Source organism: Polypterus senegalus, chromosome 1, assembly GCF_016835505.1.
Source record: "Polypterus senegalus isolate Bchr_013 chromosome 1, ASM1683550v1, whole genome shotgun sequence".
NCBI classification, from domain to species: Eukaryota; Metazoa; Chordata; class Cladistia; order Polypteriformes; family Polypteridae; genus Polypterus; species Polypterus senegalus.
The window spans coordinates 243,456,759-243,474,852 of NC_053154.1; the positions used below are offsets into that span (position 1 = coordinate 243,456,759).

The window sequence follows — 18,094 nt, forward strand, 5'->3', positions numbered from 1 at the left end:
GGATTGATTGGCTAGAATGAAAACATGGAGCCACCGGGTCCTTCAGGAACACGACTTGCCTAGTGATGCTATTGATAAATAGTTGTATTTTTAGGAGAGTTAGTCGTAACCCAGAAAGTTAAATACAGCTATAAACATGGACAATGCCAACAGCCCCTTGGGCACTAACAAGTGCCCTGCAGTAAGTAACGCTGCGTATGGCCATCTTGTGATCTTCCAGAGGAAGAAAAGGTCAACCTTGGCGCAGCGGCAATGGAATAAGACGCGAGAAGCACTGGGACTGCTGTTTCTCAATCTATCTAAAATAGTTGATTTCTTTATTTTGTTTCTTTCCTTTGATTACATCAGCCAGTACCAGTAGATTGATTGCATACTGTTTATTGGAAATCTCAAAAACAATAAAAATGAGAAAACCCTTGCACTCATCTCATACTGACCATGCTACATGCATTCCTTTTTCACATCAAATTAACAAAAATAGTTGACAAATATAGTTATCAATGTAAACATCTTGTCACTTTTAAACATACATGTTCCTATTCACAAGAAATTTATGTGAATAACAGATTCCAGAGACGCCTCTGTTGGCTGTTATTGCTAAAAGATGCTGCAGCTCTGGACTCAAGGTAAGAATCCATAGATATGCCTGAGTTATTAGCAATAAAACAAAGTAAAATGCTGGAATGCCATTAAAAACCTGGGTTTCCTATTCTTTAGCAAGCAGCCGAGAAGACCCCCTCATTCCACCTGGAGGTCAACTTCATAAGATCGCTCGTCTTTTGGAAGAGCACTGAAGATGCTGCAAGTGTGCCACAAGTGTGCCACGTCTCCGGCCCTCGGGTGACTCGTATGCCTGCTCAGCGCTCAGGGACACAAAGTAAGGTGAGGCTTTGACAAACTCTCAAGTGTAGCAGGATAACTCAAACAGAGTAATGAAGTAAAACAGTGAAGGAAATGCTTTTGGTTTATTGTATATGCCTGTACATTCACAGTTTTTACACTTAAATATTACTCTTGCAAATTTTAAATTGTCACCTGCTTTAGGGTTAGTGCCTACTGGGGCCGCAGAACTAGAAACTAAAGTGGGATCTTTGAAGAGATGAAGCCTTCCTTTCCGCGGCCAGCTCCTGCTGCTTAGCTCCAATTTCTTTCCACAATACGCCACCCTGAACATGGCTGCATGTTCAGCGGTTATCTTGAGCACGCCCGAGATTACTAAACGGCACTCAACATGTAAGGGCAATTCAACTGTCCCGCCACCCTGACAAGCAGAAGGGACGGAAGTGTCCAGCTCCGAGGCTGCTTTGCTGAAGTCTGGTTATCTGGTGTTGGTTTTTCAAAAACGCATCCTCCGGAGTGTGGCCGAGTGGTTAAGCCGCAGTGCAGTTTTGCTGTGGTTTATTTTAGCTCGGACGTTACTTGTTATTCTCTAAAGGGGTTGCTTGACATTGAATTGCCATACTGGGTGGATGACTGTGTCTCTCTTACACTGCACTACTGCACACGCCTCACTCTTCCCCTAGTAGATAGCGTAAGATGATCTGCTTCACCTGCTCCATAAGCCAAATAACCACACCTTCTGCTTTAAGGTGAAGCCAGGACCCCCGGAGGTGAAGTGAAGCCCTCCACCTGCTCAGCACAACTCAGCTGGGCTGGATATGCAAGTAACAATGTGTATCTGTGACACGACTGGTACTACAACAGTGGGCCGTTTAACGTTGTTGAGCGCTCGGCTTGCTTATAACCCTGTTCTGTCAGCTTGATAAGCCTATCGTGTCCCATCAGGCCTTTGTTTCCTTGTCGCAGTAGAAGCACTTCTGTAAATAACAGCAGCAGACAAAGGCCTGCCACATGCAGTATGGTCACTAGACTGGTTTGAACCTTTACAAGTGCCATCTTATTAAGTGGCTGGGCTAAATGTCTGCTGGTTAGCAAACTTAGGGGTGCGTTCTTTTGCACTTCCACACCACTGCTTCCAAATCGGAGCACAGAAGAGATGCTCCTCTGTTTTGAAACCAATGTAGACGGATGACCGTACCTGTTTGGGTCAGGATTGCTAACGACATTTCAGAAATTCTTCCTCCAGGATTCTGCTAGATGTTGTATAGTTACAGCAAAGGGGGTGGGCAGGAAAGCATGGCATGCAAAACGGATAAAAAGGTAAGACGCAGGAAATGGTAACTCCTGCATGAGGGGCTGCTGGGATGGGTGGAGGTCATAGGACCAGGCTGCAATGCCAGTGGTAATCCAGCAGGACCCGATAAGACATCAGATTACTGCTGCAGACAGGAGCAGGTGAGCAATGAATGAAAATGCAGAATTAAAATTACAAGAGGCTTAAAAACACAATTTATTTTTCTTTTATTCCGGCTGATGCAATGTAATAAATAATAAATGTCATAGAGGTGACCCTTAATCATCCTTTCACCTCACTGCTTTAGGCCATGTGATTGGTGCCAGCATGGCAGCCAATAAGGGCACAAATGCCAGTAAGGTATCCTGAGGCTACTGTGCATGCCCCAGGCATATGAATTAACATTAATTTTGAAAGAGTTTTGAAAGACATTTAAATCAGAATAAACATTAGAAACGGTGTGCCCGAGTTATTTTTCATTGTAGTTGATGCCAGTGAAGGCTTGATGCCGCTGGCCCGTTTGTCGACAACACGCGCGTGAATCACAAAGTACAAACTAATCTGACATCCACAAATACAAAATCAAACAACTAAATATGTGGAGATTACTTGTTAGGCCAGGGGACAATCAAAGAGGTTTGAATTTATGCAGCATTTGGTGGACATGGCAGCACATCACTACAATGCCAGCACGTCCTTCGGTGGTCTGCCGGCATGTGAATGACAGGACAAGGCCACAGATCCTACAAGGGCACCCGAGCAGGCCACCATGACAAAGCCTCCTGTACATCCACAACCCGCTCGTCCCAATAGCATTATAACCCAGTGCTTCCAAGATGGGCAAAAACATTTAGTTTTGATTGCCTCAGAATGTTCAGAGTTGATGTTCCCCATCTTAGATGATAAAAAAATCTTCTTCGGCAACAGAGTGGGGGCTCCTCACCCCTCACGGTAAACATTATATTCTCAGGAGCGACACAAGCGGCCCTCACATCTATCCATCTGTTCAATTATGGGGGTCAGCAGGGTATGGTAAAAAAAAAAATGATAATAACTAAAAAGAAAAATCCCTTAAGCGATGTATCTTTTGAAATGCAACTTCTCTCATGAACATATAGAGCAGGACAGAGCTTATAACATCCAGAACGGCACCAATTTCCAAGGTCCACAACATTCGCTTTTTGTCTTGCAGCTTACGGAGCCGAGACGAGGACCCCCATCTTCAGTGCCTCCTGCTTCTGTCACGACTCACCGTGGGGATCATGGAAGTCACAAGAGAGCTGGAAGTGGTTGGGAGGAACTCGTTCAATAAAGTTAGTGATTGACGCAGCTAAAGGGAATCACCAAACTAACTGCGCCAGATTATCAAGGACTGACCTAAAACTGGCAGCATTGATGGGACAGCTCACAAAAAGATAAAAAGGTTCCATTATTTCTTTTTTTTTTATTACGTATATGTAAAAAAAGGATTCAATTTGGAGGAGCCCTGAGACGATGCTTTAAGAACACAAACTAATAAAAGGGAACTGCGTGTGAGAGTGTGCTAAAAGTACAGCATCTGTCAGAAGGTAAAAATACGCGGCCTAAATGGCTCCAACATTTTACTAAGTTTTAGAAAATTATTAAATTCCAAAACATACACAAAGTTTAAAACTCATCTTTTTTTTTTTTTTAGCTGATGTTCTATTATTAAACAACTTTCTCTTACATTAGTGTGTTGTGGGATTTAATGAAATATAGTGACCTCAAGTCTAAACTCTTCACTTATCATGCTCTGAAGTTTTTTAAGCATCATTCAACATTTTCAGATTCTGAACAAATAAAAAGTAAAACTCCTGTCCTCGTCCCCTTCTTTTATTGTTCTGTACACATTCATTACTTCTTGGTATTTCATCTCATTTCAGTTTTTACTTGGCTGCAGCTTCAATGCAGCTCATTGTGGGAAATTAAAAATATTTCTTGGGCTGCAGTTTAAAAAAACAAATCTTGCCGCCCTCTACTTTACAATGCTTAGAATACTTAAAAATAAAGAAAATGTTGTATGATCTATCGTAAAGAGCTATGATAATGAACACAGCAAGCTGTACGTCTACTTTCTCACCCACATACACACAGACAGAGGCGCGCACCCCTCTTCGTTTTCCGCCCACGGCCTTTGCTTCATATTCCGTTGTGCTCCTTCCCATCAAGAGGTTTCTCACAGTTTTGCAGCCATGAAGTTGATGTGAGGCTTAGCCAAAGGAAACAGTGGCAGACTCCTCTTAAAATCGGTCATGTCTTGAACCAAAGTCGGCTGTACAAAAATGAAAGAGACACACCAGTTATTGTCATAAAAACAAAAATCATAAGGCACGGAGAGACGATGGACCATTCATTTCATTTTCTGTTGCATGCCTTCAGCTCAGTTACACTTTCCAAAGGGTGGCTGTTACCTCACAGCCATCTCCTGTCCTCTTCTTCTCTGGGCATTTGGATTTCCTCCCAAGGAATGTTGACCAGCTCCAAATATGAGTAAATGAGTTATGAATTAATGGCAGGTACCTGCTTGGCACTCATGGCACCTCGGACTGGCTCACCCAACATAGTTTTGCTCAAAAATCTTAGCATATTCCTGAGATAATAGCCTTGAAGATCACGTCTAATGCATTAGCGACAGTGTCTGGCACACTACTGACGGGATGGGAGGCTGGCGTTAACAGCATATACCTGACAACTAGACGATACACTTACTTAAAAATCCCAACCCTCCTTATATAACTTAGCAGGAAGGCGATGTTCTGTATTAAATTAGAAAAAAAAAATGTCATTTTCTTTAAGTGGATCGGTTCAACGTCTTCCCAAAGCCTGACCAGAACTCCTCAGTATAACTTCAAACCAGCCAGGCCTGTGACGGACTCTCTTACACTATTAACTGTTCTGTCAAAAGTCACGTCAAGTATTGCGTTAGGCGGAGCTCCCTACTGGTGTTGCTGTCTTTAATGGGGTTGGTGCTCAATGCTTTCTTTTCTTTTGATTCATTTTAAGGCATACTGTCACAGGATTTAGGTTCTACCTTTTAAAGGATAAAAAAAGAAACAAAGAGGATGAGAAAATGGATGTACATTCTGCAAGAATATTCTGATATGAGCAAAACTGCATGTCTAATAATTCTGAGGGTTTCTACAGGTGTGAAGTTCGATTGTTTTGCATCCGCGTATTTCATTAGATGTTGCTAGATGTTGCTGTCATTGCTATGAGACCCCCAGTGACCCGTTCTGAAAACTGCCGCTGAGGTCACCCACTTGGTTTAACTGCTTCGCGCCCCCCCCCCCAAAGTTAATGCGGTGTACGTGGGCTACCTGTTGTTCATTTGCATTCAGATACGCGTAAAGTGGCAACGTGGCCCTCTGGGAAAATGTTTAAACAAGAAATGATGATTTGATGAAGAAAACCCTTAGAAGCCCACAGTACTACAATGACACACCACACTGGTATTTAAAGTGTATCGGGGACTTGACTACAGCCCACCAACCCAAAGATACCACTTCCTGTAAAATACTCTGCTGACCACATCGATGAAGACAAAGAGTGGCCTTCAGTGGAGCTCCGAGCTTTTACCTGACCTTGGCAGTAGCTGCGAGTGGGTGACAGAAAAGGTCAGAGGTCACCACCACAAGGGTGGCATTGCATCAGGTCTTTTGAGCTAACGAATGACGATAAATATTTCGTGAATACACCTTGGCCTTTTTCTCCCATTTCACTTTTGGGATTTTTTACATTGGACACCATCGGAATTTTTAAAATTAATTAAGCTAAGACTGACTCTTTCTTCTACAGAATGTATTAAAATGTAAACATTGCAAATTTATGATCACATTTGTAGTTTCTTCAGGTTCCAGTCACCAAAAGGAAACAAAACAATTTGTGTGCACCAAGTACCTAAGGAATGGTGCCATCTGGCTGATTGATATTCACCAGCTCAGTGAGGCTAACCCCTGAGACTTGCGTGTAGACTAAGGTCACCGGCACCCCTTGCATGTCCTAAAAGTCAACTAAAGGAGATATCTGAGCAGAAGAATAAACCACCCCGATATGCCATTTGGGAAAGGAGAGAGCCCAGGAAATGCTGTTAACATTACAATTACCAGAGCCTACGAAAAAACTCGTAGATCCGTCCCACCTTAAATCGCTTTTTAAATCCGTCCTCACCTCTCTCCCAGCGTCTTTTGTCCTGTTAATGTGCAGATTAAGAGCAGCAAGCAGCTGGCTATTCCATCCCCCACCGTCGCAGAACGTGCACGGACTTCTCTCAGCTCATGCCTTGATTGATTATCTGGGAGTGAAGTGGAGTTTTAGAGTGGAAATAATAGATTGTTATTTGGAACACACGCATTTCATGTGTGTTCTGTTTCTACAGTAATCTGTGTAAACACGTTGTTAAAATAGAAACTTTTTCATATTTTAGTAATAAAAGTTACAAAATGTAGGCATAAACTATAGAATATGTGAGGGCTGATTTCCAAAGATCAAATAAACACTTTCACAAAAGGTTCAAGAATGATACAACATCTCCCGTGAGTAGCGGTAAGATATGCTGTCACAGCCTTCCTGCCGTGCCTCAGAGACCCGAGTTCGATTCCCAGCTGAGGAGAAAGAGTTGTGTTTTTTTTTTTTTAACCTCAAACGGACATAAAATTTATAAATTGGTATGCACTGTCAATTAATGAGATTGTTATATTTTCATGTGTGATACTCCTTTTAAAATATTTTTTTAACAACTGAGACTGCAATTAACATGAACAAGTGTCCTTATTTATAACTGTTACTTTTAAGATCCATAACACACAGACAGACAGAGTACTGCGTAATAGAGAGACAGACAAACAGGCAGAGAAGTCACTAAATAATCAGGGAAGGCACATGTAATGAAAGAAAAAAAAAAACATGTGCGTTGTTCCTGCCATACTGAATAAGCTCACACGCTGTAACCCCTCCCTCCTCTCCCCCGATCTGACTAAGTAACGCTCGCGCTGTCAGATCAGAAGAGGCACGTAAACAGGCAGGCAAGCGGGGTTACAGCGTACAAGAACCGTCTTTCCTACATTACGACGTGTGTACCTGTTGCAATGCACACACTTTTCTATATGCTGTGGTTTCTATTACATTGAAAGGGCACTTGACACTGACAGACACAGTGTACTTACCTGGGGAAGCGGCTGTCTTGGACCAGAAACTTGTCGATGTTGCATCCTCCTTTTTTGAGTTTTATTTTCTCAATGACGATCACGCTCTAAACCCCCGCCCGCCCACCTATTTTTCATTTAGTAGTGCTTTCTCTGTCTGTCTATTATACTATGAAATCCATCTATCTATATAGTAATAACAGTAATTTTATTATTATATAGCAGCTTCCCTGTCTGCCTATCATATAATGCCTTTCCTTCCTATCTATCTATATAACTATTCCCTTAGCTGTTTTTTGATATATCTATTATACAGTACTTTTCCTGTTTATTTAGTGACTTCTCTGCCTGTTTGTCTGTCTCTCTATAACGCAGTACTCTGTCTGTCTGTGTGTCATGGATCTTAAAAGTAACAGTTATAAATAAGGACACTTGTTCATGTTAATTGCAGTCTCAGTTGTTAAAAAATATTTTAAAAGGAGCATCCCACATGAAAATATAATGATCTCATTAACTGACAGTGCTTACCAATTTATAAATTTTATTTCCATTTGAGGTTAAAAAGAAAAAAATAATAACAGTTTCTCCCTAATGGGGAATCAAACTCAAGTCTCTGAGGCACAGTTGACATACTACGACAGCAAATCTTGGCACTACGCCACGGGAGCTGCTGTGCCGTTCTTGAACCTTTTGTGAAAGTGTTTATTTGATCTTTGGAAATCAGCCCTCACATATTCTATAGTTTATGCCTACATTTTGTAACTTTTATTACTAAAATATGAAAAGGTTTCTATTTTAACAACGTGTTTACACAGATTACTGTAGAAACAGAACACACATGAAATGCGTGTGTTCCAAATAACAATCTATTATTTCCACTCTAAAACTCCACTTCACTCCCAGATAATCAATCAAGTCTTGAGCTGAGAGAAGTCCGTGCACGTTCTGCGACGGTGGGGGATGGTATAGCTGGCTGCTTGCTGCTCTTAATCTGCACATTAACAGGACAAGAGACGCTGGGAGAGGTACAGACGGATTTAAGTAGCGATTTAAGGTGGGACGGATCTACGAGTTTTTTTGTAGGCTCTGGTACTTCCAGTGTTAAACCCGCAGGGAAGGGCGGCTGCTCACTCGGCCCCCATCGTCGGCAAGGGACCTTCATGGCATGCGTCAATAGCAATGCTAAAACAGGCTCTTAGTTTCTGGCTTGCCTGCTAGGTTGCTTTGCAATGTTTGCCCGCATCATTTGGGGTGGATTTAGATTTCAGAGTTTCGCATCTTTCGGATTACAGTCTTCTCAAGTTAATAAGTAACCTCTGACTTTTCTTTCATATGTTACAACTGGGAAGTGTGAATGTTCCACAAGCGGTGTGCTGCTAGGCAGGCAGGCAATGAACCTCGCGGGATGTTGATTTTTTGGATATTCATGAATGGTAACTGAGAGACCCAGAGAACTGAACAATGCGGGCTTTTCTGCTCGTGCTTAACTCAACCAAACGCCACGAGCCGAGTGACCCTCCAAGGCAAGTAGGGGTTTCATTCTCTCTTTTTAACCAAACCTGTTACTTTGTACGCTTTTCTTCTCGACAGACGCCAGTTGACACTACTGACAAACTTTTAACGTTTACTAAGAGCACCAGCACTGCTGTCCATGGCGGTGTTGATCCAAGAATGTTCTAAGGCCTCTTGCCAATCAATATGGTGGTTGGTTGAAGAAATGCAGCACTTTTCTTGATGCATACTTGCAGAATTTTAAACTAAAGCACGTTGTACAAAAAGCAAACCTTTTAAGTCTTCTGAACTAAGGAAGATACTCAACAAAAGTGACATTTTTTTTGCCTACTTTAGGAAAATGATATGCTTTACCTGTGGCAAAGAAGGTGCAGGCGCCAAATTAATGTCATTTTGGCATGGAAATTCACCGACGACTGGACCTGTTGATCAAGAAAGAAAAGTCAAGAGACTAAAAAAATCTAATAAAAGATATTCATTATTTACTAGAATACGGCATTCTCTCAAGAACATATGGGACAACATACAGAACACCCTAAAAACAAATGTGCATTCTTGGTGGACAAAAACAATCTTTCTTTTTATTGTTCTTTGTTTTTATAAGACCATTCCCTCTTTGCCTAGGGTATGAGTATGAGGTTACATATGTGGAAAATCCTTTTGTGTGAATCCAAAGAGCTAGAATTTCAGACTAAAGATCGCTGGCTCCATAATTTAGGCAATGGCTTTAAAAAAAAACAATAATAAAATAGCATTAAGCAGAATCAGGGCCTTGACCACAAGTATGAAACAGCTGTCAGGAAGAGGACATGAGCGTACTCCACAGACAGTGACAAACATCTCAAGTGTCCCAACGGCACAGCTTAGCAGAATCTTGTGCTGCTCGTAACATTTCAAAATCAGCTGATAGATGAAAACCTCCACGGCAGAAGCCGTTCTGAACACCAAGCCATTGTCATGTGTAAGCCTGAGTTTCCACTCTTTAACTGCTTTTTTATTTCCATTTTAGTTCATTTTTGATGATCACTGGTTTTGTTAGCTATTGTTGTTCATTTTTATTATTTGGCTAATTATGTATTTTATGTCAATTTTCTTTATTATGTAGTTTCTATGTGCTTATTTTTGCATTTTGTGGGTGGGTCCTCAGGAGGCTGTCAATCTCCACTGCTCCACCCCTTAAAGGCTCATGGGAATTGCAGTCTCTCTGCAGAGCAGTGAATGCGTTTAGTGGTAGGCGAGTGTTTCCTTTTTGTTCATTTCTTGTTTTCGTTTTTACTGGTTTATTGTCTCTTTCACTTCTGTTTTTGGGATTTTGCTTTCTGGAGAGTATTTTGGGACTTGTTTGTTTAGGATTGCTTTGTTGGCCAACCTTTTTATTTGCTACCTTTTTACTTTTTGAATTTTTATTAATAAATTCTCCATTTGTAAAAAGTTTTTGTTACCTTGCTCAAAGCCAGGGGGTTGGCTGTTTTCCCTTTCCCAGTGGAGAATTTTGCATGTATGGCGAAATATCTTAGAATATATTTTTGAACTGTTAAGGGCATTTTATAGCCTGATGTTGGCCCAAACCGCTAGGCTGCCTTCTGGTGCACCTCCTCTGGGCAGGCTGGTGGGATTCAGGCCTGTATACTTTGCTATTTGTGAAGGCCTCGTACCTCCTTAGCTATAACATGGGGGTGGATCACAAGAGCCACAAAATGCCATGCCTAATGTTTACCAAACATCACCGGAAATACAAATGAAATTATGAGGTGCTGGCACCTGAAGAAGGCTGTTAACGTGTTTGGATTGCATCCTGGGAACTGTGAAAGGGTGCTAGCTACTGTGGTACATTTTAGCCACTTCCTTCAGCTAGTTTAATGTGGCTTGGGCAACACAGTGCCAGCAGGTAGGCATCAGTGCAGCACCATCAATGTCATGACTGACAGTGCAGTCCTGCTGGTGGCTACCAAATAATGCACAGCTTTACAGATACAGGTGCCATTTGAATATATTTACATATAATTTATGTACGTATCATTTCAGGCCTTTCAATGGTAGGTTACTTTTTAACAACATTTATCTACTACCCTGCCCATGTGATTATGTCCCAAATATTTTTCACAATACTCACAGGAATCCATTTCCCTGGACAAAACATGCACGGACACCTTGTGCCTTCTGGGAGCATCCACTGCAAGCATATCCTGTGGAGAGAACATTGTTGTGAAAACAGTAAGCAGTGAACTTAAAAGTAGCTTTCATGCATGCACTTGAGTCAGAAGATCCAGCTTACAATCAAAAATACTGAAGAGGAAAAAACAGCTTAACGAATTCAATGAAATATTACCTCCTGGAGTTTCTTACATATCACAAAAGTGCAAAGGCAGGGCATACAAAACGTAGAGGCAAAGTCTCTCGGCCTTCTGCTTCACATGCACTTAAACCTAAACACGCGGCGACAGTGGAGTTATACAAGGCAGCACTGCTTATTGTTACTTTGTTTTTATCCTTTTCACTCTTTGGACAGACATGATGTGCGTTTTGTGTGTCTGATGTCTCTGTGGCTAAAGGACAGCGTGATGAGTTGTGTCAAATGGCTCAGATAACATCCTGAGAGCACAAACCGCCTGCCACAGAAGGAGATCTTAGCAGCGGTCACTGCATGAATTATACGTGAAACTCGACAAACTGGACGCATCTCTGTCTGCCAAGTGATGAAGGCTACCAGGAAAATAAAACCCATAAACACACACTGGGCCTTTACCAGGGAGGTAACCTCTAGTTTGGAGGTTTTAACAGTTTACTTTTCTTTACTGTTTAGCAGTTTGAATGCGTGCTGCATTAAATTATGGCAACTTACATAATGCAGACGCTTTCTTTATAGTTTAACTTCAGTTACACACTGACAGAATTCAACAAAAGTACAATAAGAAATGCTGTCAATGCTGCGAAACGCTCTTATTTCAAATAATACATGAGCACAAGCTAGAGACGTAATCACAATTAAAATGTCACTTTATTTGTGTACGGGTTACTTAGGATATTATTACGAGTGTGTAACCCAAACATTTTTAATGATCTTATTTACAAATTTCATCCTGCCAAAAAAAAAAAAAGTACTAATTTTTTTCTGAAGCCTAAATATCTCGTACAGGCACCGGTCAGTCGCTTATCTTCAAGGACACCCTGAGACATTCATTGTTCTCAGTTTCATGTACTTCAGTAGTACACAACGGTTTAGTATATAGTAGTGCTGGCAGGTATACCGGTTCATACCGAAAAGCGTTTTTTATTTTTGTTATGATATGGATTTTTCTTATACTTCAACACCGGTTTAAATAGCCTAAACAATGTTTGGAATGTGGGGCGGCAGGAAACTGTTTAAAGGGTGGGGGGCCTTTTTCACTGCTACACCGCTAAAACACGCATGCAACAGAGTACATGCGTTAGTGGAGGTATTGAGCGGTGAAAATGGACAGAGAACATTCCAAAACTGAAGCTGTAGCAGATGAGAAAGTTGAACATGAAACAGAAGAACTTTTGTCTGTTGTCTGGAGATACTTTGGTTTTAAAAGGTCGGACGTAGACCAAACGACTATTTACTGCAAATGCTGTCGAACTGAAGTTGTCGACGAAGCCGGCAACATGAGCAATTTGCTGCACCACCTTAGCCGCAACCATGCTTTGGAGTACCATGAATGTATGGAATTAAGATTGGCACCCTCCACGTCCTCGGGTAAAACTAAAAAAGCTAGAGGACACTTGAGTTAGACATCACTTGTAGACACGTTTGCTAGAGGTACTGCCTACGACAAAAAAGCAAGCAGTGGATCAAGATAAGCAACGGCATTACAATCCATGTAGCTAACATGTCAGTGGACAGAGATAAACATTAACAGAAAGTGTAGTTGGTTTATAAAAATATTTTACTACTTATTTCTTTTCTAAGACATGTTCAGTGCAATACAACTTTTGACAAGCACCTCTGGATATTTTACTAAGTCTAAATGCCTCTTTGGATGGTTGACAATATGTTGTCAAAATGATAGTTTAAGTTGTTTGCAAAATTTGTTCAATAAAAAGGTTCTACAGTGGGTATGGAAAGTATTCAGACCCCCTTCAATTTTTCATTCTTTGTTATATTGCAGCCATTTGCTAAAATCATTTAAATTAATTTTTTCCCTCACTAATGTACACACAGCACCCCATATTGACAGACAAAAAAAAGAATTTTAGAAAAACTGAAATATCACATGGTCCAAAGTATTCAGACCCTTTGCTCAGTATTTAGTAGAAGCACCCTTTTGAGCTAATACAGCCATGAGTCTTCTTGGGAAAGATGCAACAAGTTTTTCACACCTGGATTTGAGGATCCTCATATTCAGACTCCAAGACCCCGTTATAAGCGTAGGAAGATGGAGGTGAACAGAACATAAGCAGGCTGGGCTTACAGAAACGCTTTTGAGAAGACCCCTACTTAAGTTGATTTGCACTAACATTCAGTTTTTGCAAAGTAAGATAAAAAGACTGCTGTACATTAATATTTACAGAAAGCCCGTTTCGTGAAGGAATACCCAGTTCAGTTACATAATCTCTTCTTTTGGTGTGGACAGGACAGAAATATCCAGAAAAGGGGAAAGAAAGGTGGAAATCTTTATATTTTTGTCAGGACCATAATCTGCCACACACCTTATTTAATAATTGCAATGAGAAAAAAATCACATTCTTTTCACCGATAGACACTTGTATGTAATCTTAATTACTGTCTGCTTTCCTCTAGCTAACAATAATCAGGCACTCCAAATACTGTCTGGGTCTGTTAGCAAATAAAGATGCCTTTTTTTATCAACGCCGATTTCAGGCAAATAAATCAATTCTTTTAAAATCGCATTCTGCCCAACAAGAAGGAATTACACCTTGGGTCAACATTTACTATAACAGACGCCTATGAGGCTGAGCGTCACTCCCGCTACGGACAGTAAGACCACATCTCTGTGTAGATCCCAATAACAGCCGGCTGACCACATCAAATCATCACCAAGTACAATCAAAGCTCAGCACAATTTATGCTTACGGCCCATTTGAAAAACACTGAACAGGATTTGTTTAAAACTGCAGCCACTGACTTGACACAATTCAACACTGAAAAAAGACACTGTGTGATGGATGGTCTTGTATCTGCAAAAGAAATAAAGACCCTGAAATGGTGGGTAAACAGTTAGGCTCAAGCTCACGCTAAATCCAGAATTCTGTTTTGTCCAGTCCAGTAACAAGGAGGAGGTCACAGCATCCAAGAGCAACCTCAAGGCTGGCATCAGCAATGCAAAGAAAACCTGCAAGACATGACTAGCAACTCAGTCAAGCAGCTCCTGTCACAAGGAGTACAGACAATCACAGACTAGAAAAGGCAAAATCACGTGAACAATAATCCACTGATATCTGCATGGCAGATTAACATAACATATTTCAAGTCCATTTTGAAACCAACAATAAAGAAGCAAAAACACGGCTCCTCTGGGTGGTCCTCATGCTGCTTGCAGATAAAGTGAACAAAAGCATGACGGCACCTGCGAATGGCAGGCCTGGTTTTGCCTTTAGGGCCTGTGCTCACCTTCTCTGACACCTTCAGTATGCCCTTAGCTCAGGTTGCCATCCCCATCCGCTTTAAGATGCCCACCTTTGTTCCAGTGTCAGGGAAATCTACAATCACTCCAATACTTGTGACCTGGTTTCAAGCTACTGGTTACAGCACACATCAAAATGGCACTAGACTCGGTCTGACAAGAGTGCACAAAAAAAATCCAGAGACAGAGTCATTTGTGCTGTGCCACCTCACCTTGACAAGCACATGAGTGGCATCAGTTTGGCATTCAGGACAATCACTGTCCCTGAACTAAACACCATTCTATGCAACAAAGACTTTCTGACTGGTCAGCTTGACAATGTCTACCATGGAGGACACACAAACATTCTTCTCTGACCATTGAAAGAGCCCAGAACTAAGCACCAAGGCCATAGCTGTTCTTCCTGTTAACCTATGACTATGTCGATAAACGAGGCACAAAGTTTCATGAAAACACAAAAGTAGTTCATGTAATTGCTAAGGCTGATATGGCCTGCTGGGAAGCTGTAAAACTCCTCACAACAACGAGGTGTCTGTCCATGTCTTTAAGTTGGAGGAGCCAATTATTAAGTTTCTGTTGAAATCAATGAGGTTGTACTGGAAAGAGAGAACAAGTACGTTCTTAGAGGTCCCCTCACACTTTCAGGATGAGGAGGAGAGTCACTCCGTTCTCCCTAATTCTCACACAGCAGACCTCATACCGAGGAGCCGCACCACACTTTATCCAGTTATCCTGCAGTGGGTGATGACAATGGCCCGTATTTTTCACGGAGGCCAAATGCTCAACCATGCACAACAATGACAACATGAGATGCTAAAGGACAGAAGTCTCCGTTTTTCTCAGACTAAATGTACCACGTCAATGCACTGCCATCTACTATCATACAGCATATGATTAAACACTCGCGTAATCGGCTACTTGCACTGCAATTACGAGTGGCAAAGCAGCTCAGTTGAACTTTACTGCAAGAGCTGTTTGTCCACAAAAGAAGAAGGAGATGTGCTGGCACAAGAATAAAAGCAAAGTGAAGACGTTTTAGAATTGGTCTACTATCATCTGTTGTAATGGGAAATGTTCAATCGCTGTCAAGTAAGATGGATGAACTGTCTGTGCTTATAGCACACCATGGAGCGTACAAGTACAGTGCTATTGTGAGCTTTACGGAGGACAGGCTTAAACCTGATATACTGGGCACTGGTTTACTGTGGTGTGGAAAAAAGGACAGATGGGGAACTAGTCCTCTACGTGAATGGGGAAAGGTGTAAAAGGGAGCATATTACAGCTGAAACCACAGTTTGTAATTTCAGATATTGAAATTCTGGCTGTTGGAATTTGTCCACATTATTTGCCCAGGGAGATAAATTAATTCATCCTTATTAATGTTTACATTCCTGCCTCTACAAATGGGAACCTAGCAATGGAAATGATTCATTCTGTCACTAACACTTTAATGATAACTCACTCTGAACCTGCAGCTATAATATGTCGTAACTTCAACCATGTAACTTTGGAACAAATTATGACAAATGTCTTATCAATTTGTGAGCTGTTCCACTTAAGGAAATAACAAGCTGGACCTGCTTTACTCAAATGTTAACAATGCCTTTAAGTGTAATCTACTTGGCTCCTTGAGGCAAATCTGACCACAACCTGATTCATCTCATTCCCAGCTACAAGCCTGCTATTAGACGACAAACTGTTATCACCAGAACAGTGAAGAAATAGAGCCAGGGGGCTGAAATGGTTCTGAATGACTGCTTCCAAAAGAGAGACTGGGAAATGATGCGCGAGTCAAATGAGGACAATATCGAGGAACTCTGTGACTGTATTCACAGAGCATCACTTTTTCCACATTTTGTTATGTTACAGCCTTATTCCAAAATGGATTAAATTAATTTTTTTCCTCTGAATTCTACACATAACACCCCATAATGACAATGTGAAAAAAAATTTACTTGAGGTTTTTGCAAATTTATTAAAAATAAAAAAAACTCACTCAGAACAACATAAATGATATCTGGAACAGACTGGGCACAATTACTGGACTCAAGCAATCCAGGGCTCAGGTGATTGAAGAGGATGTGGACAAAGCTAATGTCCTGAACCAATTTTTTTTTATAGATATTCCTCCCCACTTCCCATCCAACCTGATGGAGCTTGAGAGTTGCTGCAAAGAGGAATGGGCGAAACAGGCCAAGGATAGGTGTGCCAAGCTTGTGGCATCATTTTCAAAAAGACTTGAGGCTGTAATTGCTGCCAAAGGTGCATCGACAAAGTATTGAGCAAAGGCTGTGAGTACTTATGTACATGGGATTTCTCAGTTGTTTTATTTTTAATAAATTAGCAAAAAGCTTAAGTAAACATTTTTCACATTGTCATTATGGGGTGTTGTGTGTAGAATTCTGAGGAAAAAAATGAATTTAATCCATTTTGGAATAAGGCTGTAACATAACAAAATGTGGAAAAAGTGATGCACTGTAAATACTACACACGAGTGGCACTTACATCTCACATCATGAAGACCTTGAGAGACTAGTTCTGGACTACATGAGTCATCTTCTTGTAGACCACCTGGACCCACTGCAGTTTGTCATTTGGACAAAAATTATAGTGGAGGAATCACTTATCTATCTGCTCCACAAGAAAGCTGACAGCACTGTGAGGATTATGTTCATGATTTCTCTTGTGCCATACTGTTGCCATCCTTGTTAAGGGGTAAAGTCAGAGATATGCAGGTGTTTGAGCCTATGGTGTCCTGGATAATGAACCATCTGACGGGGAGACCGCAGTTTGTGAGACTTAAGGACTGTGTCTCTGATACAGATGTGAGCAACACTGGAGCACCACAAGGAACAGTCCTGTCTCCTTGTCTTTTTACTTTGTACACCTCAGATTATAAACATAACACCAGGTCATGTCACTTGCAGAACTTATCAGATGATTCTGCACTTATGGGGCTTATCAATAAAGGGGATGAGACAGAGTACAGGAGTCAGGTCAACCTTTTATATTTTTTGGTGCAAAGAGAACTGTCTACAATTTAACATCAGCAAAACTAAGGAACTGGCTGGTCATTAACTTTTGCTACACTAAAGAGCCTTTATGTCAGGGAGTGAATGTAGAGGTGGTCCACATTAATGACAGGCTGGGCTGGGCTCAGAATGCAAAGATTCTCTACGAGGAAGGGCAGAGCAGGCTCTTCATCCTTAGGAAACTGTGTTAATTTAATATGGGAAGTGACATTCTTCCCATCAATGGACTGTGCGACTTTCTGTGCTGTGATGTGCTGGTCTGGTAACATCACTTCAGCAAGCTAATTAAAAGGGCAAGCTCAGTTATTGGACGTACTCTGGACCCCATGGAGATCGTAGCAAAGGAGGGAATTAAAACAAAACTGAGTGCCATTATGAACAATACTGCACATCCTCTGTCTGACACACTAACACCGAGGACTTTCTGCCAATAAATTATTCAGCCGAGGTATGTCAAGAAACGCTCCTTTATACCAACAGCAACATGTCTGCATAATGCCTCACTGGGACTTGGACTGCCAAGTCAGAACTTCTTTCTTTTTATTTTTCTTGCTTTATTGTCATTCTGGTGTGTATTCAGACCAAAGTGTGTGTGTATATTTATTTACTTACTTATCTGTTTATGTATTTATCTATTTAAAACGTTTT

At 41.2% G+C, this 18,094-nt stretch overlaps 1 protein-coding gene across 4 annotated transcripts in view; it reads right to left on the reverse strand.

Annotated features, from left to right (window-relative positions):
• Positions 1-281: 281 nt before the first annotated feature.
• The window catches only part of ide (insulin-degrading enzyme), a 118,017-nt gene continuing 100,204 nt past the window's right edge, over positions 282-18,094 (reverse strand). For all 4 annotated transcript variants that reach the window (XM_039770906.1, XM_039770897.1, XM_039770924.1 and 1 more), the window contains exons 23-25: positions 10,922-10,994; positions 9,163-9,230; positions 282-4,427 (exon numbers count right to left, since the gene is read on the reverse strand). In XM_039770906.1, coding sequence (XP_039626840.1) covers positions 4,332-4,427; positions 9,163-9,230; positions 10,922-10,994 — 237 coding nt within the window. In that variant the 3' untranslated portion in view covers positions 282-4,331. The remainder of the gene's footprint in view (positions 4,428-9,162; positions 9,231-10,921; positions 10,995-18,094) is intronic.